This window comes from Mirounga leonina, unplaced genomic scaffold (assembly GCF_011800145.1).
Source record: "Mirounga leonina isolate KUSES-001 unplaced genomic scaffold, KU_Mleo_1.0 Mir_153, whole genome shotgun sequence".
Classification (NCBI taxonomy): domain Eukaryota; kingdom Metazoa; phylum Chordata; class Mammalia; order Carnivora; family Phocidae; genus Mirounga; species Mirounga leonina.
This window is the reverse complement of record NW_023270387.1, coordinates 18,778,592-18,801,101: the sequence shown is the minus strand read 5'-3', so window position 1 is coordinate 18,801,101 and position 22,510 is coordinate 18,778,592. Positions and strand designations below refer to the sequence as shown.

Sequence of the window (22,510 nt, the reverse complement as noted above, 5' to 3'; positions counted from 1 at the left end):
CTTCTTCCTCAGGGAGGAGACGTGGTAGTGACAGGCCTGCTTGAGAGCCCTGCTGCAAGAGACAGCGTTGGAGCAGAGATTCTGTACCATGCTGGGCTCAGGGGAGGGCCCGCCACATGGCGCTGGGACCTCAAGGGCTGGAGGCTCCCTCCGGAGCCGCCTGGACGTGCTGCCTCTGCAGCTCCTTCAGCTGTCGGCCGGACCTCCTGCACACAAACCCTCCCCGCCCCGATGTGTGATCTAAGACCCAGGCAGGTGGAGGGCCCCGGGGCGGCAGAGCCTGAGGCTCCGTGTTACCAGGATCCCCTCTGGCTTCCGCCCAAGCTACAGCCCCAAACAGAGCCCTCCTCCATCTCCCCACATCTGGCAGTGCTCTGGGCACCTGGTGAGCTTCCTCCTCTTCTCTGTCCTCAGACAGGGAGGCTGGAGCTGTACCTGCATGTGATGTCAGCTGCGTGCACGAGGGGGAGGGGAGAGGCCGGGCCGGCGGGCATCGTTCCCGGAGGGTTTGTACTGGGCTCCTTCCTCGTGCTGAGGGAGCTGACTGGAGGTCACCCGAGTGGCCACGGGGCCACAGGGAATTCGGGGGGCCGGGCATGCAGATGGAGCTAGAGTGCTCTGAAAGTAGGCTATTTGGGGACAATTCCTGGGATAGGAGAAGCAGAACTGAAAGCATCCTTCCTCCTACCAGGAGGCTCTCTATTCTGGTGGCTAGACCTGAGTTGAAATCGGCAGTTGAGCCTGCAACTCCGGAGGCCTGCCCTTTGGCTTCAAATTCCATTACCTTGGTTTCTCCATTTGTTCACTCACGAGTTCCACAAGCATCTCTGCTGAGCACTTACTCTGTGCCAGACAGGAGAGACACAGTTTCTGTCCTCCGGGTCTCGTGGGCTAGCGGGGAGACAGAGAAGTGAACCGGACAGCACATACCACGAGGCCAGTGCTGGACAGAACCACCACTCCTCCTGTGTAACAGTCCAACAAAACGTGCCCTCCCTACCCCACCTGGAAGAAACGAGGGTGAATTCTAGTGAGGCAGGTAAAAGGAACACCTTTTAAGCGAGTCAGAGAAAAGGGGATGCAAGAAATCCCCAAATTAACGATACCCAAAGCTCACACTATTCTCATTCCACCTCCTTTGATCTTAGGGAATCATCTTATTTCCTGTTACTTGGAGAAGACCGATCCTGCTGCTATTCACCTCCTCACCTTCCCACCACGTGGCGTGGGAACTCACTTGCATCCACATCCATTAGGATCTAGTCCAGGCCAATCCTTCCACCCGTGATCGCGATCTTTCCTTGCCTCCTGCAAAACCTTGCTTCCTTATCTTCCGTAGGAGGCACGAGCCAGCTGACCAAGTTGGAATCCCGGAACTAACTCTGAAGACCTCCCTTCTCTCTCACACCCTAAATCCAATCCATCACCAAGTCCTGGACATTTGAATCCCCTTACATGTATCTTGAACTCATCTACTTTTTTTTTTCCTCCCTCTCCACAGCTATCATCCCAAGTCCCAGCCACCAATATCCTTTAACTGGACTCTACTGCCGTGGCCTCCGAGCTGCCCCAGCTGCTCTCTCTGCATCCGCCCTTCCTCCACACTGCAATCTTCAGAATGCAATCTGATACTGTCAGCTCCCTTCTTAAAGACTTTCAGTGGCTTCTGGAGGCTCTCCAGGCATAAAGACTCAAGTTCTTGTCATGGCCACCCGAGCTCCTGCCCGCCCCATCTCATGTCATCTGCCTTATCTCACAGCCTCCTGCTCACCTCAGACTCATCCTCCCTTCCGCCTCCATCCTCGGTCCAGGTCCACGGACACACGCACGCTCCTGGAACCCCTCCTTTAATGCCCACATCCAGGTTTGTACTTTCTAAGTCACACCCTCAGTTGTGCTCATCTGGAAACTCAGTGAGAAGCTACCGCACAACTGCTAAGTGTGTTGAGCGCATGAATGGACCACGCCCTCTGTTCAAATTCACACCCTTTACCTACACCGGTTTCTACTTCAGATTTAAAGGTGCTGTGTCTCCCCATATTAAAACAAAATTTCTCCCCGGTCACCCCTGCCTTCTCCTCTAGGTATCATCTCTTCCTCCCAGGGAAACTCCTAGAATAAATTCTCCTTGTTCAATCTCTTCTTCCTCCCTTCACCTACTCCCTTCCAAAACTGCTCTGTGGTTACCAGTGACCTCCGAATTGTCACTGCAGAAGATCCTGTTTAGTGGGTGCCCTGGTGGTGCAGTCGGTTGAGCGTCTGACTCTTGGTTTTGGCTCAGGCCATGGTCTTGCGGTGGAGCCCCATGTTGGGCTCTATGCTCAGCGCGTAGTCTACTTCAGATTCTCTCTCCCTCTCCCTCTCCCTCTCATTCACTCTCTCTCTCTCAAATAAATAAATAAAATCTTTAGAAAGAAAGAAAAGATCCTGTTTAGTGCTTACCTTACCTGTCTCTTTCCTCTTTGATTCTCCCTTCTTGAGTCTGTTATTTCTGTCTCCTACTTTTCCCAGCTTCAGTGGGCAACCTTTTGCAAATTCCTTCTTTCTTTGCCTTCTGTGTACACTCTGCTGATCCTAAGACTCTTGCCTTGACTACATTCTCATTTCCAAACAAGTAATTTTAGTTCTGTCTCCTGAGCTTTAAACAGGTATAGCCAACTGGCTAGTGTATCTCTCCACCTACACGCTGGACATGTCTAAATTAAACTCACCACCACCCCCGCTCTTCAAATTCTTACCCCTTTACTCAATGTTTTAATAATAATAATAATATAATATTAATAACAATAGCAAACACATATAAAATACTAGCTATGTGCCAGGCACTATTCTATGCTAATTATCATAGACACACACACACTCCTCCCAATAACTCATGAGGTATGAATTATTATTATACCCATTTTATAGATAAGGAGACTGAGGTACAGTGGTGAAGTGGTTTGCCCAGGACCACACATCATGCGCTTGGAAGCACCATCAGAACCCAGGCAGGCACTTAACTTCTGGACTATGCTGCCTTTTATTTGCTGCCCCCTGCTAGAAAGCTTAGGTTCACCCTAGGTGCCCTCCTCAACCCAGCTATAAGTAAGCTTTGTCAAACCTACTTAACAAATTTCTTTAACCAGTTCCTCCTTTTCTGTCCTCACTAGTATAATTCAGAAATGCATTCAAACGGTCTTGGCTTAAATGTCACCAGGCCAGTAAGCTGCCCCTTCCCCCCCAACTCAGTGTTATCCCCAAAAAGCCCTGGTCTACTGCACCACCCTTTCCCATTTTCTTTATAGCCGTTACTCCTGCTGGGTGCTTTCTTATTCACTTGTTTGTTGATATCTACTTCTACCCACTACAGTGTAAGCACCACGAGAGGGGAGACAACAATTACCCTGTTTGAGGCTGCAGCCCCCAAAACCTGCAAGACTAGTTAGCATATAGTATGTGCTCAATTAAGTCCCTGTTAAATATGGAACGGATGGCTAAATAACTGTCAGGTTCCTTCCCTGCCTGCTTTCAACGTTAGCCCCTTAAATCCATCTCTCCCACTAGGACCAAATGACTTTTGTCCCAAGAGTCTCTGTAAGTGACCTGGGAACCCCCTTGCTCAGAATCTCTCCCTCATTTCTCCACTATAAAGAAGTCCACTGTCATGGCAGGCTTGTGGTATGATCGGCGTGATCAGGCACTGCCTATCCATGCAAAGAGGATGGCTAGCCCCTCGCTAGTCCCCCGCCACCGGCCACGATCGGCAACGACGTTCAAGTATTTGAAGTCCCTGAACACGCCTGGCTTTCTCCCGCCTCCATGCTTATGTACATCTTGTTCCCTCGCCTGGGCATGCTGCCCATGTGACAGACTCCTACTCATCCTGCAGCTCTCAGCGAGGCTCAACTCCTTCCGTGGAGCCTTTCTGGATTCCTCGGCCCCCTCTTCCCTCTCCCCTGCCCTCACCCCAAGCACAGTAGCTGTGCTACTTTGGGACAAATCTGGTAACTCTGCGGAACCTCTGTTTCCCACACTCTAACATAAAGATAATAATAGCACCTATTTGACAGGGTTGTTGACAGGATTACATTTCAAAGCGTGTGTGCAAGATTCATCGCACAGGGTTAGGCACCTTAGTGACCAAATTCTTTAGTTTTATTACTTTATACGAAATTCCATGTCCGTTATCACATTCTATTATACTTGCTTACTTATAGGTATGTCTCACCAGGAGACAGTAAGATGCTCAAGGGGAAATCCTATGCCTTCATCTGTTTATCCTTAGTGTCCACATCTGACATTTTACAGGCAATCAATACTCTACACGTTCTGTCTCGGCTTCTTCAAGGACAGCAGAGTATAGCTCCGTTAAGAAAGAGTGAAATCTAATGACATCATCATAGCAGCTACCACTTACTAAGCACCTACTAAGAACGGGGCACTTTACACATTGGACTATCTCATTTATTCCTCTCAAGGAAAGACTTTTACAGATGAGTCAACTGAGGTTGAGTAAAGGTGTGTAAATTGTCTTTAAAGATGCAGTTAATAAGGAAGAAGGGAGTCCATCCTAAGTCTGTTTTGACTTCAAGGATTTCACTCTTTCTAGTACACCAGGGCGCCCACCAGCAGTGAGCCTCTATACATCTTTTTATTCTATTTTCTTAAAAAGATTTATTTATTTAGTTTAGAGAAAGAGAGAGAGTGCACACGTGTGCACACGAGCTGGGGGAGAGAGGGGGAGAGAAGCAGACTCCCCACTGAGCATGGAGCCCAACACAGGGCTCGATCTCATGTCCCTGAGATCAGGACCTGAGCTGAAACCAAGAGTCAAATGCTCAACGGACTGGGCCACCCAGGCACCCTGAGCCTCTACACATCTTGCAGCCTGGACTCCAGCAGGCTCCCCAGTATCTTGCAGACACTTAACAAAGGTTTGGGGCACACATACCTGCATGCGGGAACGGATACGTGAACACAGGCAGCCCGGCCATAATATGGAGAAAATGGAAGGACCAGGGGAGACATCTAGAGGACTTTTCTGGGCAGAGGTTTGGACTGCAGACCTTTTGTAACATTTCATTTGGTTGAGGAAGTGGGCAGAGAAGGAGCTAGAATAGAGCTTATGACAACATACAATCCCAACATCCCAGCCCTGCCCGGGTCTCAATCCTCCTACTACTGAAAGGCTTCCTGGTCAACCGGGACCAAGTTCTGTTGAAACTAACATTGTGTACATAAACCATCCTCAGTGAAACAGCTCCTTTTTCTACAGCTCTGGCTTTGATAGTTCCTGCCATCTCGCGAAGGTACTAAATAAAGATCTGGCAACGTGAGAAACCCTGACAATTGGTCCAGTTTGGGCTGAACCTGGGAGCCAGTGTCTTTTAAGCATATCCCTGGCTTTACCTAGAAGCATGAAAATAGATTTATGTCCCATATTCAATGATACGCAGGCACGCGCACACACACACACACAGACTTTGGGGAAGGTGGGTCTATTCTGCTTTCTACTGGAAACCTGAGGGGATTATTCCTAACTCAGAGACAGTCCTCATTTCTGATCCTCCTCCTGAAATCAACTCTTCTTGATGCATGCCTGCCCAGGAAATGATTGCCTCCCTGCACCCATCTATCCACCCACCGCCTGCCCCTATTATGGTCCCAAAGGCTTTCTCCTTCAGGAATCAACATCGACGTGAATGAGGAGGAAAACTGTCAGAAGCCCTTAGGTTTGGATGCCATACTGAGGCATCTCTCCCTTTGCTATCTATCATGTGGACATTTGTTAAACTACAATAGGGCGCTAGTTTGTCTCTAAATATTCTATCTATTCTGAACCTTGTACAAGAAAAAGAAAAATCGGTGTTCTACTTAACCAGTTGAAAGTGTACGTCATAATGAAGGATCAGAATTTTTATCTTTAAAACAGGAGAAATCGATGTTCATTTTTTTTTTTTTTCTGCCTGCTCTATGAAACCATCCTTCACCCTATAGTTGACCATGTGGTTTGGAGAATTAGGAGCAACCACAGAAACGGGTCCATGTTACCTACCCCCTACTTGACCATTTTCAGTCCGTAATACCTGGCTTGAGGCCTCCCAGGGGAGTTGCGAGACTAAATGAGATCACACAGGGCCTCGCCTCCACCAGAAATGCCACCATAACCAGCAGGGCATGCTGTCCATCAAATGGGGGCCCAGAACAAGGAGGGGGAACCCAACCCCCACCACTGCCGACAATCTCCCCAGGGTTTGGATCTCACACTTGCCCCAGGCCAGGAGAACACAGACCAACATCCAAAATGCCCCAGAGAGTCTCTTAATTGGGTAAAAATATATTAGAGGAAGGATTAGGGGCAGAGTGTAAGGGTTTGCTCTGAACTGAGGCTGGTGATTAATTAGCACTCTGGGGACCTGTTCTCTCCAGGAGAAACAACTGGATGTGGAAGAGAAAAAAGATTTCATTCAGAATGGCCATGGTGAACATGTACCAGTCCTGAGTTTCTGAGGCGTGGGGTCCGTAGGAACCACCACGGGAAGCATACTTCTGATCAGAGCTTTGTTTCCCATACTGCCCAAGGTAAGCTGATGCAAAATTATATCCACTGTCCACCATGAAGAGTTAGGGGGCTGCCAGGGGGCCAGGGATGGGAAGGACCAGGGGAGACATCTAGAGGACTTTTCTGGGCAGAGGTTTGGACTGCAGACCTTTTGTAACATTTCATTTGGTTGAGGAAGTGGGCAGAGAAGGAGCTAGAATAGAGCTTATGACAACATACAATCCCAAAGAGCAAACAAAAGGCAGGGCTCTCTCTAGTTGTCAAGCAGTCCTGTCCTAGAGGCAGAACTGACTGAAGTTGCCTTGGGAAAAACATAGAGCCTACAACTCACCACCTATTCCCTCACTCCTAGGAATGCCCCCAAGCAGCTGAGAGTTGAGGAGCTGCTAGTCGGAGCTGCTAGTCGGAGAGCTGATAGACAATGACCAACTGAAGACATTATGACCAGAAATGGACAGGACGCTCTGGCAGATGTCTGATGCCCAAGCACATGGAAGGCGGTCGTACCAAAGGAATTCCAGAGCCCCTTCTAATTTTGCGAGTATGGTGGATGAATTCCAGAAAGCACTGAAAAGGGAGTGTAGGCCACTCAAGAGACAGACGGAACTGCCATCAGATCCTAACTGATTAAGCAACTCGACAAGAATGATCAGTCTTTGCCCCGGGGGCCCTTTGCCTCCTATCTTCTCTGTTTGAATTGATGAGCTGAACTGATACTTGAGAACTGGGGCAGAACTACACAACTTTATAATGTAAAGAGATCTGTACAAGGATTCCCGAGGCCCCACGCTCTTGCCCAGGAGGGAATCCCCTTATGACACACCATCTAGCTTTTGCTTGAACACTTCACAGAGGGGATAGTTTGTTATTTAGCAAGGCCTCTGCTGTAATCAGAGTTCTTCCTTATCCTGAGCTGAAATCCTTCCCCCTAGGACCTCTCTGCCTCTAGCTGTTTCTTAGGCTTTCAGATACTTGAAGAGTGGTGTTAGTCACCACAAACCTTCTCTTTCCCAAATTAAGCCACTTTCTCAACCATTCTTTCTGGAGTCTTAATTTATCAATATCTATTTCCAAAGAACTGGACATGATACACCACGTATGGTCAAAGTACTACAGACCAGTGAGATCTTTGTCTCTTTTTAAAGAGCGAATTCAGACTTTTTTTTTTTTTTTAAAGATTTTATTTATTTATCTGACAGAAACAGCCAGAGCCGCAACACAGGCAGGGGAAGTGGCAGAGGGAGAAGAAGGCTCCCTGCCGAGCAGGGAGCCCGACGCAGGGCTCGATCCCAGGACCCTGGGATCACGACCCGAGTCAAAGGCAGATGCCCAACGACTGAGCCACCCAGGCGCCCCAAATTCAGACTTTCAAAGATCATTTGGGCTGTCATGTTACTGGCTCGTATTTTGCTGGTAAAGAAAACCCCCAAGTTCTTTTCCACACGAAATCCCATCAAGGTAGGCTCCCTGTGGTAATCCTACATTTAAGAAACTATTCTGGGGGGCGCCTGGGGGGCGCAGTCGGTTAAGCGTCTGCCTTCAGCTCAGGTCATGATCCCAGAGTGCTGGGATCGAGCCCCGCATCGGGCTCCCTGCTCAGCGGGGAGCCTGCTTCTCCCTCTCCTGCTCCCCCTGCTTTTGTGCTCGCTCTCTAATAAATAAATACAATCTTAAAAAAAACCTATTCTAATATAGATTTATAAGTACATAATATAAATATAATAGCACCTTTCCTTTAAAAAAATTTGTCGTTTGCACCCACTGTTCCATCTGAAATACTCAGTCCCGAGTCTGTCAACCTCAGTCTTCCCTATTCCCCCTCAGCTGAGTGTCTGCAATAAGATAAATGATGTAAAAGTACCTTCACCTTCCTCATCCAGTGTGTTGACAATAGCAGTAGACAGAGCTAGACCAAGAGCAGAGCCCTGTGGCATGCCGACGGAGACCTCCTCTTCGTTAACATCAGCCCAGTCAGCTTCCACGGGCACCGACCTCTCGCCTGCCACGACCACCCCTCCGGCGATCGCAGGCAGGCACTCCACAGAGCAGAGGCTACTCCCCACATCCTGAGTGTTGCACTAGTTGCCCCTCGAATCCTCCAGCGAGCACTTTGGAGCCTCTTCATGCTCGTTGCCCCCTACCTGTCCACCCTCATTCACCTCTGGCACCTGCAGTCCGCTCCTGTCCTGGCACTCCGCTGTCATCCACTGTCACACACGCGGTGCCAACCCCCGCAGCTCTCCTTGGGCACCGTCCGCTCCGCACGCAGCCGCCAAGATGTGCCTCGAACCACGCCCGCTCTCGGGGTTTCCCAGGGTCTCTGGTTTGCCACAGACCGACTCTGCTTCTTGCCCAACACCAGAAGCCCTTAGACGCAGTCCTCTCATTTCCTGGGTGAACATTCTGTCTTTCTGGCCAGTCTGAGCACAAGCTCCTGCAGCAGCCTGCTGCCTCCCTCCTCTCGCCCACAGTTCTCCCCCCACTGGTGCTAGAAGGGCGGTCGTAGCCACACATTTCTCCCCATCCCCTCCCTCCTCACTTGGCCTTACCTTTCTTCCCGCGCTCGAGGACTCAGGAACCTGCTTGAATCATCGTCGTGGCTGCTCTGTTGGCTACTGAAGACAAGACACAGGATGTGAACCGTTACCTTCTTTCTCAACACCAGGGGAGGTCATCGAGACAAAGAAACCGGGTTACAAAATTTCAAAGATACAAGTTCCCCCGTGTGACTTTATACAGGGTGTATTGACAGGCAGGGGACATGAGAAATGACACAAATTTGGTGCAAACTCCACCCATCACATCTGAGGCACAGGAGGGAGATCTTGACCTGTTGCCTGATTCTTCCTTGCCTACAAAGTCTCAGTGAGCGAACGCCTCCAGCACTTTCTATACTCGGGCCTCTTAAACTGTAGGGCAGGATAACAATCCCATTCTTCTTCAACCTCCCTGGAGACTCTCAAGAGGCAGGTAGACTGGGAGGGAGGGGAGAATTCCAGCAGGGAAAAGGCTTGATGGGGGCAGAGGTCACCTGGCCTGCTTCTCTGCCTCCCGGGAAGGCAGAGGAGGGTGAGGATGAAGGAGGGATAAGAGGGTAAGTCCCTCCACTCCTGAATGCCCTGCAGGCAAGCTGATTCTAGGCCTTCAGTTCACAGAGCTCTGCTCTTTAAAATGCTTTCATGGAAGTTATGTGGAATTCACCCCTCTTTCATCTTACTTGAGAGGAAGAAAAGCTTTTTGCTCAGGTACCTTATGACGCTAACTGAGCATATGAACATATCATTTTTACTGTTATTCATTAACTAATCCAACCATCTGATCAGAAGTCAATAAACTCTAGCCGCCCCCCCTCCCTACCAGGCCAAATCTAAAGCTGCCCATTGTTTCTTTGTACAGCCCTTTGAGGATACCGTTTGCTTTTTGAAATGGTTGGGCGTGGTGGCGGGGGGGGGGGGGGAGTCGAAACAAGAATAACATCTCATGACACATGAGAAGTGTATGAAATTCAAACTTCAGAGTCATGAATAAAGTTTTATTGGAACACGGCCATACCCGCTCATTTACATATTATCCGTGGCAGCCCTGTCTCTGCAACGGCAGAACCAATAGTTAAGGCAGAGATGAAGAAGCAAAGCCTCAAATATTTATTTATCTGGCCCCTTACAGAAAAAGTTAGCAACCCCTGCTTTGCAGAGTCTATTAATCATAAATTCCTATTACCCTAAATGTCACTATAACCCAGGCTCCAGTATAACCCAGTTGTTTCCTTGTTCTGATGGATTGTTCAGCACAAAAGAATTCACTGATCTCCACAGAGTGTATTCCTCAGACGAGACCCCAGGTAGGCTGAAACTCTACACCATCTGGTAGGAAAAGAGCTTGCTCCCGTGCCTGTAGGCTCTCCCCCAAAGCGGCCCTTGACTTTTTGTGGTCCACAGTTACAACCATGCTCTTAGGCTCTGTTCTTTCACAAAGAAATAAATGAACTTAGAAGCAATTTGTATCAAATCTTCAAACACATACACACACGGGAAATCAGAAGAGCACCCAACACAGCCAGCCTCCAGTTGCCTGGCAGAACCAAAGTGTGTACACAGGTCCTTTCTCTTTCCTTTATTCTATGCGGAGCACTTTTTTTGCTTCTTGTCCCCCGTGGAGCGGCTCCTCCCCTATCCCCCCCCTTGCCCCCTGCTTCGCGAGGTCTCAAAGACTTGCCTATTAAAAACTCCTTCTCACTGGGCGCCTGGGTGGCTCAGTTGGTTAAGCGACTGCCTTCGGCTCAGGTCATGATCCTGGAGTCCCGGGATCGAGTCCCGCATCGGGCTCCCTGCTGAGTGGGGAGTCTGCTTCTCCCTCTGACACTCCTCCCTCTCATGCTGTCTCTCATTCTCTCTCTCTCTCAAATAAATAAATAAAATCTTAAAAAAAAACAAAAAACAAACTCCTTCTCACAAAATTATGCTATGGTGTTGTTGACCCGTGGGATTTCTTACACTGGGACTGACTTGTTATAATGCATCAGGCCCCGAGTCTCCTACAGAACCTGGGATACGTGTCGTACTAGGGGCAGGCCACCCACAGCTGACTGGAGCTCAAATTCCAAAGCAGACCTGGTGAGCATTACGGTCTATACCACTGGCTGCATGCGTGAGGCGAACTGAAGGGGAAAGGGGTCTGGAGCCTAGTGTTTTTACCTAACAGCCAATGGCACTCAACCAACCCAGAGGACCATGATCAGCATTACAGCCTCTTCAAAGAATAGACGTGGCTTGACTCCATTTCATCTGGTTCCTCCTTCTCACCCTACCCTCTCTGTGGCCATCAAAACTTAAAGTTAAGTGAATCAAGGGGCTCCCAGAATTAAATGACAATGTACCAGGGTTTCAGAAAAATAATTCTGAGCTGCTATTAGCAAGCTGTCCACTAGGTGGCACTGCTGACTTCCAAACCAGAACCGAAGCCATCCAGCACTTCCGAAACCCAAACTAGACCCAACCCTCTGGTGCCCCCTTTTGGCCTTCCCATCGCTCAGGAAGCAGTTCAGATGGTAGAGATGAAAGAACCAATAAATCACCTTCAAACGGTTTGTTGGTTCTAAATACCAAGAAACATCAACCTGCATGCACTTGACAAATATTTATGTAATGTTTTCTGTGGGCACATATGCCAACAAGAGGCAGCATCAGGCAACAATTAAGTCTAGACTCTGGAATATGCGGTCTGGGATTGAATCTGAGCTCCTCTGCTCCCTAGGTACCTGACCCTGAGTAAATGATTTAACATCATCTTCCTTACCTACAAAATGGGAGGTACATGTTCATGATAGTTCTTACTTTATAAAGCTGTTGCAAAGATTAAAGAATGAACATATGTGATGTATGCAGAACAGTGCCTGGCGCCTACGAGCTGCTGTGTGTAATTGCCATTATTATTATTATTCTTATGATATGTAAGGCATCGTTTTGTGGGTCATGGACCATAAAGACATGAATCAGGGGAGGACTGTAAATCCTGTGTTTACAATCTGGAAAGGAAGAGTCAATGTACTTAACATTTAAAAGTAGAAAATCAGGGGTGCCTGGGTGGCTCAGTCAGTTAAGCGTCTGCCTTCGGCTCAGGTCATGATCCCAGGGTCCTGGGATCAAGTCCCACATCAGGCTCCCTGCTTAGCAGGGAGCCTGCTTCTCCCTCTCCCTCTGCCTGCTGCTCCCCCTGCTTGTACTCACTCTCTCTGATTAAAAAAAAAAACAAGGTAGAAAATCAGAACTCATAGAAGGAAATACTAAATGTTCCAGAAACAAAATACCGGGTCCGGTAAGAGAAGGAATAAGAGACTGTCTCAACAACAAGGCTTTTAGTGTGGACACCTGAAATTCAGAGAGATTCAGGGCAGACAGAACTGAGAAGAAAAGACATTCTAGGAGTGCCTGGGTGGCTCAGTTGGTTAAGCACCGGCCTTCGGCTCAGGTCATGATCCCAGGGTTCTGGGATCGAGCCGGCATTGGCCTCCCTGCTGAGCGGGGAGTCTGCTTCTCCCTCTGCCCCTGCTCATGAGCACTCACGCGCTCTCTCTCGCTCACTCGCTCTCATTCACTCACTCTTTATTTCAAATAAAATCTTTAAAAAAAAAAAAAAAAGGAAAGACATTCTATTGTAGCTCCATTTACCAAACACTTATCACGTACCAGGCACTGAGCTAGGAGACAGGGACATAAAGGAGGCCCAGAGAAGGCACAAGTATTCACCGCCCCAGCGGTGAAGCAACCCCAGGACAGACGAGGTGCAGGGGGTAGACACTCCTGTTGGGGGCGTGCAGGGAACACGCCAGAAAGGTGAACACAGAACAAGAGGGACTGCACAGGAATCCCTGGTGGCAACAGCCCTAGGGTGCACAGGACCTCCCTTGGTCCCCTCTCCTCCCATTTTGGAACCTGATTTTCAACTGTCTTAAATAAGAGAGATGGCCGCCCAAGCCACTCCTCCACTCGATCCCCATGAAATAGTGTTGCTGAGCAGAATTTCCAGAGATTGAGAGCTTGGCTCACCCTCTCACATCAACTCTTTCAACTCTTCTCTTAAATGAGCCTTTTTAAATGATGCAGGCCACTTGGGCAGCTCGTCCTGCTCCCTAAATGAATCCACCAGTCTTCTGAGGTCATGAAAAAAGCAACCAGCAGACTAGGGTTTCATGGATATGCCAGAAGGTCAAGGGCCACATCCCCAACCACTCCGTTTTCGTGAAGGCCTTGGTGGCTGGCCCTTGGGTGTCCACTCTGGGCTCTTGGGCCTCAAGTCAAGAAGAACTTGGAGGAAGTCCAGCAGAGGGCACTAACAGATAAAAATGTCTGTTCGAAAACCATTTTTAAAAAAAAGCTACTCTGAGCAAGGATTTGGATCTGGGCACTAGATGACTCAAAGTCCACTGAACACCTCAAGGAAGGGAATTTGTATAGGTAACTGCTTGCTGCTCCCTCACCCAAGGCAGCTAAAGAAGTAAATCCCTCCTACTGTAAATTCAAGCTTCAGATAAAAATCACTGTATAAATTAAATTTTGAAACACTAGAGTGTGTTACTAAATGAGGTGGGGAAGCAGCTTCTTTCAATTCCAGAATATTCGTGAGGGAAACCAGCTGAAGCAGATCAGATCTGTAATCCTGGTTTTATTCTCCACCAGCAAACTAGTGCTGGGAACTCATCCTCAAAGGTCCTATTAAACCAGTAACACTCACACAAGCTGGGAAAAATACGTTTGTCATCTGAGCCAAAGCATACCTTGGAAGATAGATAATCATAGACTATGACCAGGAAGCTCCACGGCGCAGGCCGGTGAATTCCCATGATTCCCCTGAGCTCCTTTCCTCCCTCCCCCAACCCGGGACACTTGCAGAGAGTACAGGCTGAACCCACAAGCCACCAGGAAGGTGTCCCTTTGTCCTCTGGAAAGGACAGCTTCCCTGCTAGGGAGAGACTGCATTTGGTACTCTTCCGGAGTGGGTGCTTCATATGGGGAAACAACTCTTTCTCTCCCAGACAACATTAAAGGGGTCATGGCCTCCTAACCCCCGCGTGAGGGTGGGGGTGGTGGGTGTTGAGCAATTCAGAGGATTCCAAGCAGGTATGGGGACGGGCAAGCTGTTATTTCTAGAACCTAATGGAAACCATCCATTTACCCACACTACGGCTGTGCAGACTATTTATCGAATTTCTTTGCTTTCGGTTGTCACCAACCAGAGCAATCTAGAGTGTTATCTTATGCTAACTGGAAGCTCAAAACACTCTGAGTGGCTTTGATTGATGAGGTCTTTGATTAATAAAAATGGGGAAATGAATTATTTTAGGCAGTGGACACAGCAAAAATGGCCCAACACAGACCAACCTGGATGTGGCCTGGCTTTGTTTCTTATCGGCCCTCTACTTTGGCCAAGTCCCTTGCCCTCTTACCCCCACCCCAAAATTATAGACCGGTGCTGAAGATTGAGTTGCGAGGAATCCAATCACGGTATCTGAGTTCAGGATTTAGAGTCAGGACGACACAAGTTCTAGTCCGGACTCTGCCACTTAGTGGGATGATATTGGGTAAATTAACTTTTCTCAGTGTCAGCCATGGGTATACCACATACCTTAAATGATTGCACTGAGGATTAGAAATAGTAGAGGGGCGCCTGGGTGGCTCAGATGGTTAAGCGTCTGCATTTGGCTCGGGTCATGATCTCAGGGTCCTGGGATCGAGTCCCGCATCGGGCTCCCTGCTCCTTGGGAGCCTGCTTCTCCCTCTGCCTCTCTCTGTCTCTCATGAATAAATAAATAAAATCTTAAAAAAAAAAAAAAAAGAAATAGTAGAAATCCTCTACAGAAAGTGTCCAGAGCAGTAGCTGAGCTTGGCTGGGTTTACCATCAAAGGCGGACATCAATTGTATTCAGTATTCGGTGAGTTTGGCAGATAAATATTTTGAAACGTCCAATGCATGGGAGGAAGAGAAGAGACACTTAGGGTAGTTCTGAGAGCCACTGACCTGAAAAGCAGGGTCACTGACGAAAGAGAAGAAGGCTGCGCGTCCATGAATTATAGCCACCTGTGAAATGGCTCTGGCATTTACCATTTTAGTGTTAAGGAGGAAAGGTATACAGGGGAAGACAGGCAGGTGGCAAAGCAGCCGAGAACGCAGAACAGTTTGTCATCTGGCAAATGAGTATGGGAAAGTCTAATAATAGAAAACAAGTAAACAGATGCGATTTGGGGCACGGCCAATGGCAGCCAGCTTCTTACACAACATACCTGAACAGTCTCAAGTACTACTTAGAAAGTAACACTCTCCGGGTGAAGATGGATCATTTGTCTACACAGTTAGCAGGACGGCATCCATGTAATAGCCTCCTTGGAAACCTCCAGCAGGGTGGGTAGCCGGTCAAAGATTCAGGGATTTGGAATTTAGCTAAACATCCTTTAACTCGTTACCACACACGGATCCTTCTCTACTGAAGAGTTCTTTCGCCTCTACACGTGCCCCTGGTTGTCTTCAAATGTACAAAAAAGGAAGAAAGCTCTCCTTCAATCCCTTTATTTTTCCTTCCCTTCCTCCAGGGCCGTATTTTATTGAAAGAATACCCGACTTGGTGCATGCCAAACTTTCATCAAAGCCTCATCAGGTAAACTGGGAGCGTCGATATGCAGATTCTCCTTGGCCCTTCCCCAAACTTGCCAAGTCAGAGTCTAAACATGTCCAGGAATGTGTATTTTGTATTTTTTTAAGTTTATTTTTATTTATTTAAGTAATCTCTACACCCAACGTGGGGCTCGAATTCATGACCCCGAAATCAAGAGCTGCATGCTCTTCCAACTGAGCCAGCCGCGTGCCTGCAGGAATGTGTACTTTTTAAAAGCTTCCCAGGGATGCTGGTGGGCAACCAGGAATGAGACTCACTGGACTCCACACTCACAGCCTCTACTTCCTCACTGACTTGTGAATTAGTCCACTGCAATCTGAACGGCATCCTCACCCCTCTTCGCTTTCATCCACCAGGACCTCCGTTACTGAGAGGTCAAGGACAGCGGTCGTGTCCTAATCTTATCTGACCACCCAGGCAGGTCTGACGTTGATGATTATTCCCATTCTCCAAACCTCACCCTTTCTGCCTTCTATGGCACCACCCTCTCCTGGTTCTCGGGTTTTGCCCTGCTTTTGTTTTTCTCTTCTTTCTTTCTTTCTGAGGAAGTTTCATGGGCTCTTCTGTTCAACCACTCATTTAATAAATTACCAAATACCCACTATGTACCAGGCATTGGGAATCCTGATATCGAGTATAGAGTAGTAAACAAAGCAGATGAGCTTCCCATTCTCAAGTTTACATTCTGTTGGGTTCCTTCCTCTTCCAGCTTCATGCCTGGGGAACCCGAGTTTCGTGAACGTCTAATTATCAAAATACTGCGCAATAATATTATATATTCATAGGAGATGATTTATAAACTCTCCCCGGATTCTCAGATAGGCCTGTGACCCATAGAAGAATCCACAGCAGCATGTCTCTGGGGAATCCTACCTGCACCCGAGCCCTCAGTTATGATGGATATATTGATGCCCCCCAAAGACAGCAGGGCAGGGGACTGCGCTGTCACTAATCATAGGTGGCTATTTAAATTTAAATCAACTAAAAATTGGGTTCCTTGGTCTTACTAGTTATAATTCAAGTACTCAATAACTACACGTGGCCACTTGCTTCTGTATTAGACAATGCAGATACAGAACATGCCCATCACTGCAGAAAGCTTTACTGGACGGCAGAGGTTTCCAGAGCAAACTCATCTGAGTCACTCAGAGCAGCCTACTTCCCTCTCCCTACGTTCCTGTCACCTCACCAGTTAAGTTGTAAGTAACTCCAGACAACTGTTTTGAGGAGTGAGCAAGTTAACTAATATATAAGGCACTTATTAGAAGGCTGGGCAAATAGTAAGCCCCCGAGAAAGGTTAGTAATACTATCATATGTTTGCATTGGTACTGAACTCTCTGGAATCTCAAACTGAACACAGCCAATCCTGAATTCACCATCTTTTTTTCCCTATCCTGGCACCCCACAAGTAAGGATTCATTCAAGCTTAGTGTTAAGAAAAAAAAAAAAAGAAAAAAACCCCACAGGTCCAAAACGGCGTCACTTAAACCACGTTCCAACCTCCCCTGGAAATGGGAGTCTTAGCTGCTCAGTCAGGAATTCTCCGGCATCAATGAGGTCCTCTGCCACCAGGACCTCTCCATCCCCCAAATCTGCATAAGACCCCCTCCCCTTTCCCCTGAGGGAAGGTGGCCCTGCCTCAAACACTCCTTTCTTTGCTTTTGCTAATGATTTCTCACCCCGCCCTCCTTCCTCTAGGAAACCTTTCATTTTGTTTTGTTTTGTTTTTAAGATTTTTATTTATTTATTTGACAGAGAGAGACAGCGAGAGCAGGAACACAAGCAGTGGGGGTGGAAGAGGGAGAAGCAGGCTTCCCGCTGAGCAGGGAGCCCGATGCGGGGCTCATTCCCAGGACCCTGGGGTCATGACCTGAGCCGAAGGCAGACACTCAATGACTGAGCCATCCCGGCACCCCGAAACCTTTCATTTTGTACACATCCTCAGAACTCCGCTCTACTTGCTCCATAGAAGCTGCTGGATTCAGGCCTGGACTCATAAAGCCAAGGAGATGTCCAAGTTCCAGCTGATGTTGTCTAGGACATACACCGCCGAAGCGAGCGCTCGGTCGATGTTTAACACGAGAGGCACCTTCACATCAATCTCCTGGCAAGTGCTGCACATTCTACCTCCTGATACCCCGCCAGTCCGTCCTGGTCTCCATTCATCACTCCTCCGGCCACTGCCCAAGGTCAGGCTCTCATCACTCCTCATGGGGATTACTTTAATAGGCTCCTAACTGCTTTTACTGTTGCCAGTCTGGCCCGGCTCCAGTCTGTCCTGGACACTGATGGTCTTCCTGAAATGCAGACTAGATCGTGTCTCTTCTGTAGGCTTAAAAGTCCTGTAGACTTCCCATCATTTCAGAACCAAGTTCGAACTCCTTCCTTTAGTAATAAAGACCCTAATAAGCTGCCTGCTGTCTGCCTTGCAGCTCTCACATGGTCCACGCCCACTCCAGCGATCCCACCTGTCCCTGGCTCGGACAGGTGCCTCTCCGGGCCTGGTATATCCTTTTCTGCACTCCCTTCTTTGCTTCACTCATCCCCATCCGGGATTAAGCCTGAGGGTTCGAGCTTCAGACTGCCAGCATGCCAATCTTAACTCCTCTACCTACTCAGTTTCAACCCCTATAAAATGGGGATGACAACGGTATCTTCTTCAATGGGGCGTTGTGAACATTAATACCCACAATTACTTAGAAAGGGATCTGGCCTTGGGCTACTCAATATTATAGCTATTATGATCCTCTGAAAGCAGCACCTTCTCAGGGAAATCTTCTTTGGCCACCACAGCCCACACATCACCCTACCCTTTATCACAAAAATTAGCACACTCCGTGGGATCGAGTAATTAAGGATTCAATTCCCTATACCTTCTGCCACACTGTCACTTAAGACCAAAGGTCCTATCTTCTGTTTTCATTTCCACTGAACACTCCTGCCACTCCAGAAAGATCTTCTGCTGAGCAAGTACTCTCAAATCTGCACAGATTACACTCTGTCCCCAGACTACCACACACCTCCAGATGTCCACCAACATGTTCTAAATGCCTGTGTTGAAAGCACCCTAGGCTCTATTCAGTGTGTAAACTATGGTCTGTGACCTCAAGGAATTTCCAACGGAATTTGTTTCAGGCTTTGGTGATCTAGAGATGCCAATTTGAATTAGACGTGTATGAACCTTCCAAAGAAAGCAGCTCCTGTGAATTAAACCTTCCTGATGCCAGCTCTCCTCTGCCCCACCGCCCGCCAATGTCAGGCTCCAGCTCTCAGTGACCCAACATCATGAAGATGCACTTCATGCCTGACAGAGCCTTTCCATCCGAGGGTGGGCAGGAAAGAATGTAGTTCTCCAATCAGACAGTAGGAGTAAAAAGTCAATAGGAAAACATTTTGAAGCTCCAGGCTACAACTTTTTTGTTTGTTTCTTTCTTTCTGAATTGCCTATGAGTTTCAATCAAATGTTCATGCCAGTCCTTGGCTCTCGTGAATACAGATAATCAAGCGTTGGCTGGGGAAAAAAATTATTTTCTCTAATGCCCTGTTCTGAGATATTTTCAAGTATAAAGGTCATTAAAATTCCAAACCTTTCACTACACACAATTAAAATAATTACACTTACCCCATTATATTCCTCAAATGGCTTCTGAAGAAAGGGGGCAAGAGAACATGTGTCAGTTTAAATAGTCTTCCGTCATTCTTAAAGAACACATCACTTTTCTCTAGTTCCCACACCCTAGTACTTCCTTGGCCTCAAGCACTACTTTGCTTCACAGCAAAATCTTAGGCCCTCTTAAGAGAATACAAACAAGTTAACCAGGTCACTTAGTGGTAAACCTTTAATCAGTAGTAATGTGACCAACCAAGATGCTTCCCAGAACTTGCAGACAACTGTCAAGACCCTGGGCAGGGGAGTCTCATAGGCCGGCCTGCCCCACCCTCTCAGCTCCCTGTGCCACCTCCCTGCCTTTAGGACATCCTTTGCTTCCCAATCCAGAGCCTTCATACTGGAGAACAAAGTAGACAGTTCTCAACCCAACGCAAGCCAGAAGTCATTCTGTCCACAGATAACCCCAAAACCTTATTTAAAAAAAAATTTAGTAGGGCACCTGAGTGGCTCAGTCGGTTAAGTGTCTGGCTTCAGCTCAGGTTATGATCCCGGGGTCCTGAGATCGAGTCCTTCCTCTGCCTCCTTGCTCAGCGGGGAGTCTGCTTCTCCTACGGCCCTTCCCCCTGCTTGTGCGTGCGTGCACATGTTCGCTCTCTCTCTCTCTCTCTCTCTCTCTCTCTCTCTCGTGTGCGCACAAAAATAAATAAATAAATTTTTAGTAGTCTTCTACACCCAATGTGGAGCTCCAGCTCACGACCCTGGTATCAAGAGTTGCATGCTCTACTGAATAAGCTACCCAGGCAATCCCCCAAAACCTTCTTTTTGACAATCATCTTGATCCTGATTCCTTTGTCTAAACTGTTCAAAATGAGGAGTTAAAGTCCCTTCTCCCCTGATTTCCTCTCACAGGGGCAAGTCCAGAGACATTCCCAGGACACACAGAGAGCCCCACACCAAGAACCTTTACCAAATCCACAACTATCATGTTTTGGAAGATAGCTTTCTGATATCTAACTAAAGGCTGTCTCCTAGTTAATTTGTGTATTTTCTTTTTTTTTTTTTTTTAGAGAAAAAAGAGAGAGAGAGAGAGCAAGCATGCTCAAGGAGGGGGGTGGAAGGAGCAGAGGGAGAGAGAGAATACCAAGCAGATTCCACAATGAGCACGGAACCTGACATGGGGCTCAATCTCACAACCCTGAGATCATGACCTGAGCCGAAATCAAGAGTCAGACACCTAACCGACACCTAACACCCACCCAGGCATCCGTGTGTGTGTATGTGTGTGTGTGTGTTTTAATCAAAGGTACATACATAACTACCATTCAGAACCTCAGTTCAGCATCTAATGACATGTCTCAAACTCTCCTCAGTCACTCTTAACCTAAAACACTCTAAACAATGTTTTAGATTCTCTTATTACAAAAACATGCTATGTGGCTTTCTATCAGACTTTCAGAAATGCTGGAAACACCTAGAGGAACCCCTCCCTCCAAGAAACCACTGACTTTAGTCATCAATACACAAACTGCTGTTTGCTTGACCTCTTGGTTTCCCTTCTACCAATCTCCGAAAAGTTGTCGCTAGAGTTCTGCCCACCTTCTCTTCTCTACACATTCTTCCCCAAGAATCTCACCCGAATCCATGCCTTCAACAACCCACCTGTTGTCCCAAACCTGACTGTTCTACCAAGCACTAGGTTCCCTGATTCCAAATGCATGTAAGACATCACCAAAACCCTGCCTCCCTAGAGACCTCTCAGACAGCATATCCAAAACTACCCCTGCTCTCCTCCCCACTCCCACTTCTCCCACCAAGTAACTCTTAACCTGCCTCCCTTAGCTCACCTACCTGCATCTCCGTCCATCCACCCAGTTGTCCAAACAAGGAAACTCAGACTCAGCTTTGGCAGAGCTCTTCTCCTCTAGTCCCCACCTCCAGTCGGCCACTGAGTTCTGCTGCTCTTACCTCAAACTCATCTTTCATACCCGTTCCACCTCTCTTTCTCTACTGTCCTGGCCCTGGACCAATGACCAGTACCAGACTGACTATGTAAGAATCGCCTGGCAACTTTATTTTAAAGATAGGTTCCCACTGCATCGATTTCCCTGGATTCTGATGCACAGGGTCTGGGCTGGGGCCTGAAGGATTTTTAACACATGTCCCAGGTATACAAACTACCGAAGTCCCTACCCTATTGAAATGGCCCCTAGAGGCACCTGGGTGGCTCAGTGGGTTAAGTGTCCAACTCTTGATTTCAGCTCAGGTCATGATCTCAGGGTCATGATCTCAGGGTTGTGAGATCAAGCCCCATGTTGGGCTCGGCGCTGGGCATGGGGGCTGCTTAAGATTCTCTCTCCCTCTCCGTCTCCCCCAACCCACTCCCCACCCTATCCCCACACACGCGCTCTCTCTTAAAATAAATACATAAATAAATTTCTGAAACAGCCCCTTGACTGAGCTGATAGGTGTTTAACCATCAGCTTCAGGGAGGAGGAAACAGATGTGCATCATTTGCTGATTTCTGTGGTGTAAATACTCCCTGTTCGTCAGTTTCAAGCTAACATCACAGCCGGGTAGCTCTGCAGACAAGTGGTTGATGCAAGCCAGCCCCAGCACACGGAGATGCCCAGACCAGCCAGTGTCTCTTTCTAAAACAGGTCTAAACGCCCCTCCTCCCAGGTTAAAATCCTTTGGAGTTTGCCTCTCATGCCCTACAATACAGTCCGAGGTGCTTTGCCTCACACGGGCCTTATAACAAGAAACCTGTTTCCTCTTCCCAACTTCTCAACTTCCCCTACAGAAAGTTCTGCCTAAGCCCCACATGTTGGGCTTACGTAGAATCGTAGAATCGCTTGTGTTCCCCCCAAAGAAACCATGCACACTCATTCCTCTGAACTTTGTTCATATTGTCCCTTCTGTTCTTCTACATGACCTCACGCCTCAGTAACTGCATTTCCCCCTTGGCCCACTGAGCCCCCAGAGCACACAGAAACCTGGCTGCCCCTTCCCTCTGACATAGTCAAGGCCTACTTCATTTTTTTGTTTTCCTCCTGCACCCAGAGCTCTATGCCCTTTGAGCCACAGAGTTCTGACGAAGCCAAGCCTGAGCATGGTGCCTTGGGGATCACCTGTTGGCCACCTGAGGGAAAAAAACCTCCTTTAGGGCAAACACTGGCTACTTTTTTCAGT

At 48.0% G+C, this 22,510-nt stretch overlaps 1 protein-coding gene across 1 annotated transcript in view; it reads right to left on the bottom strand.

Moving 5' to 3' along the window:
* Positions 1-22,510, bottom strand: part of GRAMD1B (GRAM domain containing 1B) — a 169,275-nt gene that overhangs the window by 122,023 nt on the left and 24,742 nt on the right. The window contains exon 2 of the mRNA XM_035009171.1: positions 9,094-9,159. Coding sequence (XP_034865062.1) covers positions 9,094-9,159 — 66 coding nt within the window. The remainder of the gene's footprint in view (positions 1-9,093; positions 9,160-22,510) is intronic.